The 19,765-nt window shown below is 36.8% G+C and overlaps 1 protein-coding gene across 2 annotated transcripts in view; it reads right to left on the reverse strand.

The window, feature by feature from the left end:
- Positions 1-671: 671 nt before the first annotated feature.
- The window catches only part of LOC133547122 (oocyte zinc finger protein XlCOF6-like), a 53,764-nt gene continuing 34,670 nt past the window's right edge, over positions 672-19,765 (reverse strand). Inside the window, exons 3-4 of one of the 2 annotated variants that reach the window (XM_061892948.1) lie at positions 3,195-3,293; positions 2,968-3,103 (exon numbers count right to left, since the gene is read on the reverse strand). In XM_061892948.1, coding sequence (XP_061748932.1) covers positions 3,202-3,293 — 92 coding nt within the window. In that variant the 3' untranslated portion in view covers positions 2,968-3,103; positions 3,195-3,201. Of the gene's footprint in view, positions 3,104-3,194; positions 3,294-19,765 lie in introns of both variants that reach the window. The other variant, XM_061892947.1, reaches the window with a different exon arrangement.

Raw genomic sequence — 19,765 nt, forward strand, 5'->3', positions numbered from 1 at the left:
AAACACAACTTCATCACACACAATACTCCACTATGGAATTGTTCTTATATTAAAATGAGAAACAAATCCATCTTTGAACAGCAATGGTTTGAAAAAGGCATTTGGTCGCTGATGCACTTATTGACTGATAAAAGTATTTTGTTATTTGAAGATTTCATTAAGTATGACCTGCAAACAGACACAATATTTTAAGCAATTATAAAGGCTTTTGTTCAAAATATTGTAATTCCAGTAAATATATATATATATTTTTTTTTTAATTATTTACCATTTCTTCTTTATTGTATTTTCTCCGGAACAAAAAAATAAAACTCATAATTTGAAAGTTTCCATTCTTCCAAACGCCAAGGAGTTAATTTAAGGAAAAAATTTAAAATATTTTTTAAGATGTTGTTTTGCAATTGAAGACAACACTTGTTCGTTCTGTGATAGGGAAACAAATTAAACTTTTTTTTTTCATGAATGTATGCAAAATAAAGCTCTGTGAGATGATGTACAATATTGGCTTTTGCCTGACATTCCAAACTTTGACTGATATTGTTTTGGGGATGTTAAAAAAGAAAGAAAGAAAAAAAAAGGTAAAGTATGTTTAAAACACAATAGTGGGGATTTTTTTTTAACCCACAAATGTATGTTAGTAAAAACAAAACATCCTTCCACAAACAACTCAGCCATTTTCTCTCACTTTTTATTGCATAAACGTACAAGTACATACATATTAAGTTAAAGTATAAAAAAATCACAACACAATCATCATATTACAAAAGAGAGTAGTAAAGATGATTAATAAAATGGATTACAGAGACCCAACAAATGATTCATAAAGTCACACATTTTAAAATTGTATAAAAGACAACTGTTTAAATGATGTATAAAGTAAATAATAATATGCTTCCTGAAGTGGTCCAGAAGATGTTTCAGATGTGAACCAGTACATATGTATATCATATAAAGGTGATAATCTATGGGATTATCAACAATTACAAGTACAAATAAGTAATACTTTTATATTTCCAACTATCTAATCTATAAATGTAGAAGCATATTAAAAAGATTGTTGGACAAACAACAATGTCACACATGTTATATGTGCTGATGTTGTTAGAAAGTCAAAATGAAAGTCTGGACAGTTTATTTCAAATCCTGCAGTTTCATTTGCTGCTGCTGTTCTCACCAGCACACTTGTGTTTCTTACACTGGTACTTAGAAGACAATCTTTCACCACACACACTGCAACTCAACACTTTCTCTCCTGGGTGTCTTCTCATGTGTGCTAAAAGGTTTGATCGGTCACAAAAGCTTCTGTTGCAGATTGAACAGGAATGTGATTTTTCACCAGTGTGTGTTCTCATGTGTACTTTCATATTTTGACTTTGTGTAAAACCTTTACCACAGGTTGAACAGGAAAAAGATTTTTCACCAGTGTGTGTTCTCATGTGTACTTTCAAATGTTGACTTTGTGTAAAACCTTTACCACAGGTTGAACAGGAAAAAGCTTTTTCACCAGTGTGTATTCTCATGTGTACTTTCAAATGTTGACTTCTTGTAAAACCTTTACCACAGATTGAACAGGGAAAAGTTTTTTCACCAGTGTGTGTTCTCATGTGTACTTTCACATTCTGACTTTCTGTAAAACCTTTACCACAGATTGAACAAGAAAAAGGTTTTTCACTAGTGTGTGTTCTCATGTGTGTTTTCACATCTGTACTATTTGTAAAACCTTTACCACAGGTCGAACAGGAAAAAGGTTTTTCTCCAGTGTGTGTTCTCATGTGTCTTTTCAAATTATTACTTTCTGTAAAACCTTTACCACAGATTGAACAAGAAAAAGGTTTTTCACCAGTGTGTGTTCTCATGTGTACTTTCGCATATGTACTTCTTGTAAAACCTTTACCACAGATTGAACAGGAAAAAGTTTTTTCACCAGTGTGTGTTCTCATGTGTACTTTCACATTCTGACTTTCTGTAAAACCTTTACCACAGATTGAACAAGAAAAAGGTTTTTCACTAGTGTGTGTTCTCATGTGTGTTTTCACATCTGTACTATTTGTAAAACCTTTACCACAGGTCGAACAGGAAAAAGGTTTTTCTCCAGTGTGTGTTCTCATGTGTCTTTTCAAATGATTACTTTCTGTAAAACCTTTACCACAGATTGAACAAGAAAAAGGTTTTTCACCAGTGTGTGTTCTCATGTGTCCTTTCAAATTGCGACTAAGTCCAAAACCTTTACCACAGAGTGAACAAGAAAAGGGTTTTTCTCCAGTGTGTGTTCTCATGTGTCTTTTCAAATCGTGACTAAGTCCAAAACCTTTACCACAGAGTGAACAAGAAAAGGGTTTTTCTCCAGTGTGTGTTCTCATGTGTCTTTTCAAATCGTGACTTTGTGCAAAACCTTTACTACAGAGTGAACAAGAAAAAGGTTTTTCTCCAGTGTGTGTTCTCATGTGTACTTTCAGACGACAATGGTATTTAAATGTTTTGTGAGAGTGAGAAGATGTGAAGTGAGTGTTGTCAGTGTGACATGTCTTATCATCTTTAGAGTCTTCATCATCAGTGTCAGGAGAGTGTGACGTTGTGTCCTCACTATCTGATAGTGGAGCTAAGAGCTTGTCTGCTTGTGATCCTCCACAGTGGTCTCCATCAGCTTCTGTTGTCATGTGTTGTGTTGAGCTGCTGCTTGGAGGCTCCCCCCCTCCCCTCTCCTCACTTTCACCTTTCACCTCATCATCTTCACTCTTCACAGGGACACCAGTCACTGGGAACTCCTCCAACCATTTAGGCTGACTGATGCCCTCTTCCTCCTCTTCCTCTTTAATGTGCGGCGGCTCTTGGTCCTCCTCTTCCTCTTTAATGTGCGGCGTATCTTGGTCCTCCTCTTCCTCTTTAATGTGAGGGTTCAGTGGGTCCTCCTCTTCCTGTTTAATGTGAGGGGTCAGTGGGTCCTCCTCTTTATTTTTGATGTGTAAGTTCAGTGGGTCCTCCGCTTGCCCTTTATTGTGAAGGGTCAGTTTAACATTATGGGTCTGTGGCGTCTCAACTTCCTCTTTAATGTGGGGGGGCTGTGGTTCCTCTTCCTGCTCACGAAAAAGATGTTCTTCGACATCTACGGGACGGGAGAAAACAAACATTCTTGAGAAAAGTCCAGCTTTGCTCAGTCACATGAGACATTGTCCTGCACCAACATATGATCTCACAATCTCATCAGTGTCTCCTCACAACAGTCAGAGTACTTCCAGCTGACACATGAAGAAGACCTTCAGGGGAATGCCTTCCCAGGCCAACATCCAATCCACCTTATTCATATAAAAACATCCTCAAATTAATTCCTGCAATCCATACTAGTGTGCTGTTCTCTCTCTGAATAAGTTATACACACACAGGAAATAATGTACCACATGCCAGCCTCCACACAGTAGTACTAGTGATGAGCTCCCCCTGCTGGTGGACAATAATTACTGTCATTTTCACATTTATCTTTAGAGACATGTCACACTAAAAATAGCATGAGCATAGTCAACATCCATCCATCCATTTTCTACTGTACTGTTCGAGGTCAAACATGTTGTCCAAAAAAGATGACATCTGTTTTACTTTCATTTAGATAGTGTCACCACAGTTAAACTGGGAAGAAGTAATCAGATTACTGACTACTCCTTCAAAAGATAACTTGTTTACCTTATTAATATTAGTAATATTGAATTAATTTAAAGTGTTTCTAGACACTCAAATTGCGTTGCAGTGAGAACTGAGAAGACATCATTCATGCAGTCCACCCACTCAATGTGGTAAGCTACATTTAATTATTATAATAATATTAAGTAGATGAAGAAATTCCTGAAAGAATTGTGTTTGAATGCTCCAATGCTGAAGTTGAACTGAAAGGTTGACAGAATGTAGTATGAATGTAAGAATAGTTTGAATGTTGAAGAGTTTGAATCTCGGGAAAACTGGGATTTTTTTAAGTTCTCAAACCAACATGCTTTTTTTGTCCTGACTGTATCATGTTGTATGCATCCATGTGTGATGTATCATGTTGTATGCATGCATGTGTGATGTATCATGTTGTATGCATCCATGTGTGATGTATCATGTTGTATGTGTGATGTATCATGTTGTATGTGTGATGTATCATGTTGTATGTGTGATGTATCATGTTGTATGTGTGATGTATCATGTTGTATGCATCCATGTGTGATGTATCATGTTGTATGCAGGCATGTGTGATGTATCATGTTGTATGCATGCATGTGTGATGTATCATGTTGTATGCATGCATGTGTGATGTATCATGTTGTATGCATCCATGTGTGATGTATCATGTTGTATGCAGGCATGTGTGATGTATCATGTTGTATGTGTTATGTATCATGTTGTATGCATGCATGTGTGATGTATCATGTTGTATGCATGCATGTGTGATTTATCATGTTGTATGCATCCATGTGTGATGTATCATGTTGTATGCATGCATGTGTGATGTATCATGTTGTATGCATCCATGTGTGATGTATCATGTTGTATGCATGCATGTGTGATGTATCATGTTGTATGCATCCATGTGTGATGTATCATGTTGTATGTGTGATGTATCATGTTGTATGCATCCATGTGTGATGTATCATGTTGTATGCAGGCATGTGTGATGTATCATGTTGTATGCATGCATGTGTGATGTATCATGTTGTATGCATGCATGTGTGATGTATCATGTTGTATGCATCCATGTGTGATGTATCATGTTGTATGCAGGCATGTGTGATGTATCATGTTGTATGTGTTATGTATCATGTTGTATGCATGCATGTGTGATGTATCATGTTGTATGCATGCATGTGTGATTTATCATGTTGTATGCATCCATGTGTGATGTATCATGTTGTATGCATGCATGTGTGATGTATCATGTTGTATGCATCCATGTGTGATGTATCATGTTGTATGCATGCATGTGTGATTTATCATGTTGTATGCATCCATGTGTGATGTATCATGTTGTATGCATGCATGTGTGATGTATCATGTTGTATGCATGCAAGTGTGATGTATCATGTTGTATGCATGCATGTGTGATGTATCATGTTGTATGCATGCATGTGTGATGTATCATGTTGTATGCATGCAAGTGTGATGTATCATGTTGTATGCATGCATGTGTGATGTATCATATTGTATGTGTGATGTATCATGTTGTATGCATGCATGTGTGATGTATCATGTTGTATGCATGCATGTGTGATGTATCATGTTGTATGCATGCAAGTGTGATGTATCATGTTGTATGCATGCATGTGTGATGTATCATGTTGTATGTGTGATGTATCATGTTGTATGCATGCATGTGTGATGTATCATGTTGTATGCATGCATGTGTGATGTATCATGTTGTATGCATGCATGTGTGAAGTATCATGTTGTATGCGTGAGGTATCATGTTGTATGCATGCATGTGTGATGTATCATGTTGTATGCATGCATGTGTGATGTATCATGTTGTATGCATGCATGTGTGATGTATCATGTTGTATACATGCATGTGTGATGTATCATGTTGTATGCATGCATGTGTGATGTATCATGTTGTATGCATCCATGTGTGATGTATCATGTTGTATGCATGCATGTTTGATGTATCATGTTGTATGCATGCAAGTGTGATGTATCATGTAGTATGCATGCATGTGTGATGTATCATGTTGTATGCATGCATGTGTGATGTATCATGTTGTATGCATGCAAGTGTGATGTATCATGTTGTATGTGTGATGTATCATGTTGTATGCATGCATGTGTGATGTATCATGTTGTATGCATGCATGTGTGATGTATCATGTTGTATGCATGCATGTGTGATGTATCATGTTGTATGCATGCAAGTGTGATGTATCATGTTGTATGTGTGATGTATCATGTTGTATGCATGCATGTGTGATGTATCATGTTGTATGCATGCATGTGTGATGTATCATGTTGTATGCATCCATGTGTGATGTATCATGTTGTATGCATGCATGTGTGATGTATCATGTTGTATGCATGTGTGATGTATCATGTTGTATGCATGCATGTGGGATGTATCATGATGTATGCATCCATGTGTGATGTATCATGTTGTATGCATGCATGTGTGATGTATCATGTTGTATGCATGCAAGTGTGATGTATCATGTTGTATGCATGCATGTGTGATGTATCATGTTGTATGCATGCATGTGTGATGTATCATGTTGTATGCATGCAAGTGTGATGTATCATGTTGTATGTGTGATGTATCATGTTGTATGCATGCATGTGTGATGTATCATGTTGTATGCAAGCATGTGTGATGTATCATGTTGTATGCATGCATGTGTGATGTATCATGTTGTATGCATGCATGTGTGATGTATCATGTTGTATGCATCCATGTGTGATGTATCATGTTGTATGCAGGCATGTGTGATGTATCATGTTGTATGTGTTATGTATCATGTTGTATGCATGCATGTGTGATGTATCATGTTGTATGCATGCATGTGTGATTTATCATGTTGTATGCATCCATGTGTGATGTATCATGTTGTATGCATGCATGTGTGATGTATCATGTTGTATGCATCCATGTGTGATGTATCATGTTGTATGCATGCATGTGTGATGTATCATGTTGTATGCATCCATGTGTGATGTATCATGTTGTATGTGTGATGTATCATGTTGTATGTGTGATGTATCATGTTGTATGTGTGATGTATCATGTTGTATGTGTGATGTATCATGTTGTATGCATCCATGTGTGATGTATCATGTTGTATGCAGGCATGTGTGATGTATCATGTTGTATGCATGCATGTGTGATGTATCATGTTGTATGCATGCATGTGTGATGTATCATGTTGTATGCATCCATGTGTGATGTATCATGTTGTATGCAGGCATGTGTGATGTATCATGTTGTATGTGTTATGTATCATGTTGTATGCATGCATGTGTGATGTATCATGTTGTATGCATGCATGTGTGATTTATCATGTTGTATGCATCCATGTGTGATGTATCATGTTGTATGCATGCATGTGTGATGTATCATGTTGTATGCATCCATGTGTGATGTATCATGTTGTATGCATGCATGTGTGATTTATCATGTTGTATGCATCCATGTGTGATGTATCATGTTGTATGCATGCATGTGTGATGTATCATGTTGTATGCATGCAAGTGTGATGTATCATGTTGTATGCATGCATGTGTGATGTATCATGTTGTATGCATGCATGTGTGATGTATCATGTTGTATGCATGCAAGTGTGATGTATCATGTTGTATGCATGCATGTGTGATGTATCATATTGTATGTGTGATGTATCATGTTGTATGCATGCATGTGTGATGTATCATGTTGTATGCATGCATGTGTGATGTATCATGTTGTATGCATGCAAGTGTGATGTATCATGTTGTATGCATGCATGTGTGATGTATCATGTTGTATGTGTGATGTATCATGTTGTATGCATGCATGTGTGATGTATCATGTTGTATGCATGCATGTGTGATGTATCATGTTGTATGCATGCATGTGTGAAGTATCATGTTGTATGCGTGAGGTATCATGTTGTATGCATGCATGTGTGATGTATCATGTTGTATGCATGCATGTGTGATGTATCATGTTGTATGCATGCATGTGTGATGTATCATGTTGTATACATGCATGTGTGATGTATCATGTTGTATGCATGCATGTGTGATGTATCATGTTGTATGCATCCATGTGTGATGTATCATGTTGTATGCATGCATGTTTGATGTATCATGTTGTATGCATGCAAGTGTGATGTATCATGTAGTATGCATGCATGTGTGATGTATCATGTTGTATGCATGCATGTGTGATGTATCATGTTGTATGCATGCAAGTGTGATGTATCATGTTGTATGTGTGATGTATCATGTTGTATGCATGCATGTGTGATGTATCATGTTGTATGCATGCATGTGTGATGTATCATGTTGTATGCATGCATGTGTGATGTATCATGTTGTATGCATGCAAGTGTGATGTATCATGTTGTATGTGTGATGTATCATGTTGTATGCATGCATGTGTGATGTATCATGTTGTATGCATGCATGTGTGATGTATCATGTTGTATGCATCCATGTGTGATGTATCATGTTGTATGCATGCATGTGTGATGTATCATGTTGTATGCATGTGTGATGTATCATGTTGTATGCATGCATGTGGGATGTATCATGATGTATGCATCCATGTGTGATGTATCATGTTGTATGCATGCATGTGTGATGTATCATGTTGTATGCATGCAAGTGTGATGTATCATGTTGTATGCATGCATGTGTGATGTATCATGTTGTATGCATGCATGTGTGATGTATCATGTTGTATGCATGCAAGTGTGATGTATCATGTTGTATGTGTGATGTATCATGTTGTATGCATGCATGTGTGATGTATCATGTTGTATGCAAGCATGTGTGATGTATCATGTTGTATGCATGCATGTGTGATGTATCATGTTGTATACATGCATGTGTGATGTATCATGTTGTATGCATGCATGTGTGATGTATCATGTTGTATGCATCCATGTGTGATGTATCATGTTGTATGCATGCATGTGTGATGTATCATGTTGTATGCATGCAAGTGTGATGTATCATGTTGTATGCATGCATGTGTGATGTATCATGTTGTATGCATGCATGTGTGATGTATCATGTTGTTTGCATGCAAGTGTGATGTTTCATGTTGTATGTGTGATGTATCATGTTGTATGCATGCATGTGTGATGTATCATGTTGTATGCATGCATATGTGATGTATCATGTTGTATGCATGCATGTGTGATGTATCATGTTGTATACATGCATGTGTGATGTATCATGTTGTATGCATGCATGTGTGATGTATCATGTTGTATGCATCCATGTGTGATGTATCATGTTGTATGCATGCATGTGTGATGTATCATGTTGTATGCATGCAAGTGTGATGTATCATGTTGTATGCATGCATGTGTGATGTATCATGTTGTATGCATGCATGTGTGATGTATCATGTTGTATGCATGCAAGTGTGATGTATCATGTTGTATGTGTGATGTATCATGTTGTATGCATGCATGTGTGATGTATCATGTTGTGTGCATGCAAGTGTGATGTATCATGTTGTATGTGTGATGTATCATGTTGTATGCATGCATGTGTGATGTATCATGTTGTATGCATGCATGTGTGATGTATCATGTTGTATGCATGCATGTGTGATGTATCATGTTGTATGCATGCATGTGTGATGTATCATGTTGTATGCATGCAAGTGTGATGTATCATGTTGTATGTGTGATGTATCATGTTGTATGCATGCATGTGTGATGTATCATGTTGTATGCATGCATGTGTGATGTATCATGTTGTATGCATCCATGTGTGATGTATCATGTTGTATGCATGCATGTGTGATGTATCATGTTGTATGCATGTGTGATGTATCATGTTGTATGCATGCATGTGGGATGTATCATGATGTATGCATCCATGTGTGATGTATCATGTTGTATGCATGCATGTGTGATGTATCATGTTGTATGCATGCAAGTGTGATGTATCATGTTGTATGCATGCATGTGTGATGTATCATGTTGTATGCATGCATGTGTGATGTATCATGTTGTATGCATGCAAGTGTGATGTATCATGTTGTATGTGTGATGTATCATGTTGTATGCATGCATGTGTGATGTATCATGTTGTATGCAGGCATGTGTGATGTATCATGTTGTATGCATGCATGTGTGATGTATCATGTTGTATACATGCATGTGTGATGTATCATGTTGTATGCATGCATGTGTGATGTATCATGTTGTATGCATCCATGTGTGATGTATCATGTTGTATGCATGCATGTGTGATGTATCATGTTGTATGCATGCAAGTGTGATGTATCATGTTGTATGCATGCATGTGTGATGTATCATGTTGTATGCATGCATGTGTGATGTATCATGTTGTTTGCATGCAAGTGTGATGTTTCATGTTGTATGTGTGATGTATCATGTTGTATGCATGCATGTGTGATGTATCATGTTGTATGCATGCATATGTGATGTATCATGTTGTATGCATGCATGTGTGATGTATCATGTTGTATACATGCATGTGTGATGTATCATGTTGTATGCATGCATGTGTGATGTATCATGTTGTATGCATCCATGTGTGATGTATCATGTTGTATGCATGCATGTGTGATGTATCATGTTGTATGCATGCAAGTGTGATGTATCATGTTGTATGTGTGATGTATCATGTTGTATGCATGCATGTGTGATGTATCATGTTGTATGTGTGATGTATCATGTTGTATGTGTGATGTATCATGTTGTATGCATGCATGTGTGATGTATCATGTTGTGTGCATGCATGTGTGATGTGTCATGTTGTATGCATGCAAGTGTGATGTATCATGTTGTATGTGTGATGTATCATGTTGTATGCATGCATGTGCGATGTATCATGTTGTATGCATGCATGTGTGATGTATCATGTTGTATGCATGCAAATGTGATGTATCATGTTGTATGTGTGATGTATCATGTTGTATGCATGCATGTGTGATGTATCATGTTGTATGCATGCATGTGTGATGTATCATGTTGTATGCATGCAAGTGTGATGTATCATGTTGTATGCATGCATGTGTGATGTATCATGTTGTATGCATGCATGTGTGATGTATCATGTTGTATGCATGCAAGTGTGATGTATCATGTTGTATGTGTGATGTATCATGTTGTATGCATGCATGTGTGATGTATCATGTTGTATGCAGGCATGTGTGATGTATCATGTTGTATGCATGCATGTGTGATGTATCATGTTGTATACATGCATGTGTGATGTATCATGTTGTATGCATGCATGTGTGATGTATCATGTTGTATGCATCCATGTGTGATGTATCATGTTGTATGCATGCATGTGTGATGTATCATGTTGTATGCATGCAAGTGTGATGTATCATGTTGTATGCATGCATGTGTGATGTATCATGTTGTATGCATGCATGTGTGATGTATCATGTTGTTTGCATGCAAGTGTGATGTTTCATGTTGTATGTGTGATGTATCATGTTGTATGCATGCATGTGTGATGTATCATGTTGTATGCATGCATGTGTGATGTATCATGTTGTATGCATGCATGTGTGATGTATCATGTTGTATACATGCATGTGTGATGTATCATGTTGTATGCATGCATGTGTGATGTATCATGTTGTATGCATCCATGTGTGATGTATCATGTTGTATGCATGCATGTGTGATGTATCATGTTGTATGCATGCAAGTGTGATGTATCATGTTGTATGCATGCATGTGTGATGTATCATGTTGTATGCATGCATGTGTGATGTATCATGTTGTATGCATGCAAGTGTGATGTATCATGTTGTATGTGTGATGTATCATGTTGTATGCATGCATGTGTGATGTATCATGTTGTATGCATGCATGTGTGATGTATCATGTTGTATGTGTGATGTATCATGTTGTATGTGTGATGTATCATGTTGTATGCATGCATGTGTGATGTATCATGTTGTGTGCATGCATGTGTGATGTGTCATGTTGTATGCATGCAAGTGTGATGTATCATGTTGTATGTGTGATGTATCATGTTGTATGCATGCATGTGTGATGTATCATGTTGTATGCATGCATGTGTGATGTATCATGTTGTATGCATGCATGTGTGATGTATCATGTTGTATGCATGCAAGTGTGATGTATCATGTTGTATGTGTGATGTATCATGTTGTATGCATGCATGTGTGATGTATCATGTTGTATGCATGCATGTGTGATGTATCATGTTGTATGCATCCATGTGCGATGTATCATGTTGTATGCATGCATGTGTGATGTATCATGTTGTATGCATGTGTGATGTATCATGTTGTATGCATGCATGTGGGATGTATCATGATGTATGCATCCATGTGTGATGTATCATGCTGTATGCATGCATGTGTGATGTATCATGTTGTATGCATGCAAGTGTGATGTATCATGTTGTATGCATGCATGTGTGATGTATCATGTTGTATGCATGCATGTGTGATGTATCATGTTGTATGCATGCAAGTGTGATGTATCATGTTGTATGTGTGATGTATCATGTTGTATGCATGCATGTGTGATGTATCATGTTGTATGCAGGCATGTGTGATGTATCATGTTGTATGCATGCATGTGTGATGTATCATGTTGTATACATGCATGTGTGATGTATCATGTTGTATGCATGCATGTGTGATGTATCATGTTGTATGCATCCATGTGTGATGTATCATGTTGTATGCATGCATGTGTGATGTATCATGTTGTATGCATGCAAGTGTGATGTATCATGTTGTATGCATGCATGTGTGATGTATCATGTTGTATGCATGCATGTGTGATGTATCATGTTGTATGCATGCAAGTGTGATGTATCATGTTGTATGTGTGATGTATCATGTTGTATGCATGCATGTGTGATGTATCATGTTGTATGCATGCATGTGTGATGTATCATGTTGTATGCATGCATGTGTGATGTATCATGTTGTATACATGCATGTGTGATGTATCATGTTGTATGCATGCATGTGTGATGTATCATGTTGTATGCATGCATGTGTGATGTATCATGTTGTATGCATGCAAGTGTGATGTATCATGTTGTATGCATGCATGTGTGATGTATCATGTTGTATGCATGCATGTGTGATGTATCATGTTGTATGCATGCAAGTGTGATGTATCATGTTGTATGTGTGATGTATCATGTTGTATGCATGCATGTGTGATGTATCATGTTGTATGCATGCATGTGTGATGTATCATGTTGTATGTGTGATGTATCATGTTGTATGCATGCATGTGTGATGTATCATGTTGTATGCATGCATGTGTGATGTATCATGTTGTGTGCATGCATGTGTGATGTGTCATGTTGTATGCATGCAAGTGTGATGTATCATGTTGTATGTGTGATGTATCATGTTGTATGCATGCATGTGTGATGTATCATGTTGTATGCATGCATGTGTGATGTATCATGTTGTATGCATCCATGTGTGATGTATCATGTTGTATGCATGCATGTGTGATGTATCATGTTGTATGCATGCATGTGTGATGTATCATGTTGTATGCATGCATGTGTGATGTATCATGTTGTATGCATGCAAGTGTGATGTATCATGTTGTATGCATGCATGTGTGATGTATCATGTTGTATGCATGCATGTGTGATGCATCATGTTGTATGCATGCAAGTGTGATGTATCATGTTGTATGTGTGATGTATCATGTTGTATGCATGCATGTGTGATGTATCATGTTGTATGCATGCATATGTGATGTATCATGTTGTATGCATGCATGTGTGATGTATCATGTTGTATACATGCATGTGTGATGTATCATGTTGTAAGTGTGATGTATCATGTTGTATGCATGTATGTGTGATGTATCATGTTGTATGCATGTATGTGTGATGTATCATGTTGTATGCATGTATGTGTGATGTATCATGTTGTATGCATGCATGTGTGATGTATCATGTTGTATGCATGCATGTGTGATGTATCATGTTGTATGCATGCAAGTGTGATGTATCATGTTGTATGCATGCATGTGTGATGTATCATGTTGTATGCATGCATGTGTGATGTATCATGTTGTATGCATGCATGTGTGATGTATCATGTTGTATACATGCATGTGTGATGTATCATGTTGTATACATGCATGTGTGATGTATCATGTTGTATGCATGTATGTGTGATGTATCATGTTGTATGCATGTATGTGTGATGTATCATGTTGTATGCATGCATGTGTGCTGTATCATGTTGTATGCATGCATGTGTGATGTATCATGTTGTATGCATGCATGTGTGATGTATCATGTTGTATGCATGCATGTGTGATGTATCATGTTGTATGCATGCATGTGTGATGTATCATGTTGTATGCATGCATGTGTGATGTATCATGTTGTATGCAAGCATGTGTGATGTATCATGTTGTATGCATGAATGTGTGATGTATCAAGTTGTATGTGTGATGTATCATGTTGTATGCATGCATGTGTGATGTATAATGTTGTATACATGCATGTGTGATGTATCATGTTGTATGTGTGATGTATCATGTTGTATGCATGCATGTGTGATGTATCATGTTGTATACATGCATGTGTTATGTATCATGTTGTATGCTTCCATGTGTGATGTATCATGTTGTATTCTTGCATGTGTGATGTATCATGTTGTATGTGTGATGTATCATGTTGTATGCATGCATGTGTGATGTATCATGTTGTATACATGCATGTGTTATGTATCATGTTGTATGCTTCCATGTGTGATGTATCATGTTGTATTCTTGCATGTGTGATGTATCATGTTGTATACATGCATGTGTGATGTATCATGTTGTATGCATGCATGTGTGATGTATCATGTTGTATACATGCATGTGTTATTTATCATGTTGTATGCTTCCATGTGTGATGTATCATGTTGTATGCAGGCATGTGTGATGTATCATGTTGTATGCATGCATGTGTGATGTATCATGTTGTATACATGCATGTGTGATGTATCATGTTGTATGCATGCATGTGTGATGTATCATGTTGTATGCATCCATGTGTGATGTATCATGTTGTATGCATGCATGTGTGATGTATCATGTTGTATGCATGCAAGTGTGATGTATCATGTTGTATGCATGCATGTGTGATGTATCATGTTGTATGCATGCATGTGTGATGTATCATGTTGTATGCATGCAAGTGTGATGTATCATGTTGTATGTGTGATGTATCATGTTGTATGCATGCATGTGTGATGTATCATGTTGTATGCATGCATGTGTGATGTATCATGTTGTATGCATGCATGTGTGATGTATCATGTTGTATACATGCATGTGTGATGTATCATGTTGTATGCATGCATGTGTGATGTATCATGTTGTATGCATGCATGTGTGATGTATCATGTTGTATGCATGCAAGTGTGATGTATCATGTTGTATGCATGCATGTGTGATGTATCATGTTGTATGCATGCATGTGTGATGTATCATGTTGTATGCATGCAAGTGTGATGTATCATGTTGTATGTGTGATGTATCATGTTGTATGCATGCATGTGTGATGTATCATGTTGTATGCATGCATGTGTGATGTATCATGTTGTATGTGTGATGTATCATGTTGTATGCATGCATGTGTGATGTATCATGTTGTATGCATGCATGTGTGATGTATCATGTTGTGTGCATGCATGTGTGATGTGTCATGTTGTATGCATGCAAGTGTGATGTATCATGTTGTATGTGTGATGTATCATGTTGTATGCATGCATGTGTGATGTATCATGTTGTATGCATGCATGTGTGATGTATCATGTTGTATGCATCCATGTGTGATGTATCATGTTGTATGCATGCATGTGTGATGTATCATGTTGTATGCATGCATGTGTGATGTATCATGTTGTATGCATGCATGTGTGATGTATCATGTTGTATGCATGCAAGTGTGATGTATCATGTTGTATGCATGCATGTGTGATGTATCATGTTGTATGCATGCATGTGTGATGCATCATGTTGTATGCATGCAAGTGTGATGTATCATGTTGTATGTGTGATGTATCATGTTGTATGCATGCATGTGTGATGTATCATGTTGTATGCATGCATATGTGATGTATCATGTTGTATGCATGCATGTGTGATGTATCATGTTGTATACATGCATGTGTGATGTATCATGTTGTAAGTGTGATGTATCATGTTGTATGCATGTATGTGTGATGTATCATGTTGTATGCATGTATGTGTGATGTATCATGTTGTATGCATGTATGTGTGATGTATCATGTTGTATGCATGCATGTGTGATGTATCATGTTGTATGCATGCATGTGTGATGTATCATGTTGTATGCATGCAAGTGTGATGTATCATGTTGTATGCATGCATGTGTGATGTATCATGTTGTATGCATGCATGTGTGATGTATCATGTTGTATGCATGCATGTGTGATGTATCATGTTGTATACATGCATGTGTGATGTATCATGTTGTATACATGCATGTGTGATGTATCATGTTGTATGCATGTATGTGTGATGTATCATGTTGTATGCATGTATGTGTGATGTATCATGTTGTATGCATGCATGTGTGCTGTATCATGTTGTATGCATGCATGTGTGATGTATCATGTTGTATGCATGCATGTGTGATGTATCATGTTGTATGCATGCATGTGTGATGTATCATGTTGTATGCATGCATGTGTGATGTATCATGTTGTATGCATGCATGTGTGATGTATCATGTTGTATGCAAGCATGTGTGATGTATCATGTTGTATGCATGAATGTGTGATGTATCAAGTTGTATGTGTGATGTATCATGTTGTATGCATGCATGTGTGATGTATAATGTTGTATACATGCATGTGTGATGTATCATGTTGTATGTGTGATGTATCATGTTGTATGCATGCATGTGTGATGTATCATGTTGTATACATGCATGTGTTATGTATCATGTTGTATGCTTCCATGTGTGATGTATCATGTTGTATTCTTGCATGTGTGATGTATCATGTTGTATGTGTGATGTATCATGTTGTATGCATGCATGTGTGATGTATCATGTTGTATACATGCATGTGTTATGTATCATGTTGTATGCTTCCATGTGTGATGTATCATGTTGTATTCTTGCATGTGTGATGTATCATGTTGTATACATGCATGTGTGATGTATCATGTTGTATGCATGCATGTGTGATGTATCATGTTGTATACATGCATGTGTTATTTATCATGTTGTATGCTTCCATGTGTGATGTATCATGTTCTATTCTTGCATGTGTGATGTATCATGTTGTATGCATGCTTGTGTGATGTATCATGTTGTATGCTTGCATGTGTGATGTATCATGTTGTATGTGTGATGTATCATGTTGTATGCATGCATGTGTGATGTATCATGTTGTATGCATGCATGTGTGATGTATCATGTTGTATGCATGCATGTGTGATGTATCATGTTGTATACATGCATGTGTGATGTATCATGTTGTATGCATGCATGTGTGATGTATCATGTTGTATGCAAGCATGTGTGATGTATCATGTTGTATACATGCATGTGTGATGTATCATGTTGTATGTGTGATGTATCATGTTGTATGCATGCATGTGTGATGTATCATGTTGTATACATGCATATGTTATGTATCATGTTGTATGCTTCCATGTGTGATGTATCATGTTGTATGTGTGATGTATCATGTTGTATGCATGCATGTGTGATGTATCATGTTGTATTCTTGCATGTGTGATGTATCATGTTGTATGTGTGATGTATCATGTTGTATGTGTGATGTATCATGTTGTATGCATACATGTGTGATGTATCATGTTGTATACATGCATGTGTTATGTATCATGTTGTATGCTTCCATGTGTGATGTATCATGTTGTATTCTTGCATGTGTGATGTATCATGTAATATAAATGCATGTGTGATGTATCATGTTGTATGCATGCATGCGTGATGTATCATGTTGTATACATGCATGTGTTATGTATCATGTTGTATGCTTCCATGTGTGATGTATCATGTTGTATTCTTGCATGTGTGATGTATCATGTTGTATGCATGCATGTGTGATGTATCATGTTGTATGCTTGCATGTGTGATGTATCATGTTGTATGTGTGATGTATCATGTTGTATGCATGCATGTGTGATGTATCATGTTGTATGCATGCATGTGTGATGTATCATGTTGTATGCATGCATGTGTGATGTATCATGTTGTATGCATGCATGTGTGATGTATCATGTTGTATGCAAACATGTGTGATGTATCATGTTGTATACATGCATGTGTGATGTATCATGTTGTATGTGTGATGTATCATGTTGTATGCATGCATGTGTGATGTATCATGTTGTATACATGCATGTGTTATGTATCATGTTGTATGCTTCCATGTGTGATGTATCATGTTGTATTCTTGCATGTGTGATGTATCATGTTGTATGTGTGATGTATCATGTTGTATGTGTGATGTATCATGTTGTATGCATACATGTGTGATGTATCATGTTGTATACATGCATGTGTTATGTATCATGTTGTATGCTTCCATGTGTGATGTATCATGTTGTATTCTTGCATGTGTGATGTATCATGTTGTATAAATACATGTGTGATGTATCATGTTGTATGCATGCATGTGTGATGTATCATGTTGTATACATGCATGTGTTATGTATCATGTTGTATGCTTCCATGTGTGATGTATCATGTTGTATTCTTGCATGTGTGATGTATCATGTTGTATGAATGCATGTGTGATGTATCATGTTGTATGTGTGATGTATATGTTGTATTCATGCATGTGGGATGTATCATGTTGTATGCTTGCATGTGTGATGTATCATGTTGTATACTTGCATGTGTGATGTATCATGTTGTATGCGTGCATGTGTGATGTATCATGTTGTATGCATGTATGTGTGATGTATAATGTTGTATGCGTGCATGTGTGATGTATCATGTTGTATGCATGCATGTGTGATGTATCTAGTTGTATGCAAGCATGTCTGATGTATCATGTTGTATGCATGCATGTGTGATGTATCATGTTGTATGTGTGAAGTATCATGTTGTATGCGTGAAGTATCATGTTGTATGCATGTATGTGTGATGTATCAGGTGGTATGCATGCATGTGTGATGTATCAAGTTGTATACATGCATGTGTGATGTATCATGTTGTATGTGTGATGTATCATGTTGTATGAATGCATGTGTGATGTATCATGTTGTATGCATGCATGTGTGATGTATCATGTTGTATGTGTGATGTATATGTTGTATTCATGCATGTGGGATGTATCATGTTGTATGCTTGCATGTGTGATGTATCATGTTGTATACTTGCATGTGTGATGTATCATGTTGTATGCATGCATGTGTGATGTATCATGTTGTATGTGTGAAGTATCATGTTGAATGCGTGAAGTATCATGTTGTATGCATGTATGTGTGATGTATCATGTGGTATGCATGCATGTGTGATGTATCAAGTTGTATACATGCATGTGTGATGTATCATGTTGTATGTGTGATGTATCATGTTGTATGAATGCATGTGTGATGTATCATGTGGTATGCATGCATGTGTGATGTATCAAGTTGTATACATGCATGTGTGATGTATCATGTTGTATGTGTGATGTATCATGTTGTATGAATGCATGTGTGATGTATCATGTTGTATGTGTGATGTATATGTTGTATTCATGCATGTGGGATGTATCATGTTGTATGCTTACATGTGTGATGTATCATGTTGTATACTTGCATGTGTGATGTATCATGTTGTATGCGTGCATGTGTGATGTATCATGTTGTATGCATGTATGTGTGATGTATAATGTTGTATGCGTGCATGTGTGATGTATCATGTTGTATGCATGCATGCATGATACATCACACATGCATGCATACAACATGATATCATGTTGTATACATGCATGTGTGATGTATCATGTTGTATGCGTGCATGTGTGATGTATCATGTTGTATGCGTGCATGTGTGATGTATCATGTTGTATGCGTGCATGTGTGATGTTTCATGTTGTATGTGTGATGTA

The sequence above is a fragment of the Nerophis ophidion genome, unplaced genomic scaffold (assembly GCF_033978795.1).
Source record: "Nerophis ophidion isolate RoL-2023_Sa unplaced genomic scaffold, RoL_Noph_v1.0 HiC_scaffold_65, whole genome shotgun sequence".
NCBI classification, from domain to species: Eukaryota; Metazoa; Chordata; class Actinopteri; order Syngnathiformes; family Syngnathidae; genus Nerophis; species Nerophis ophidion.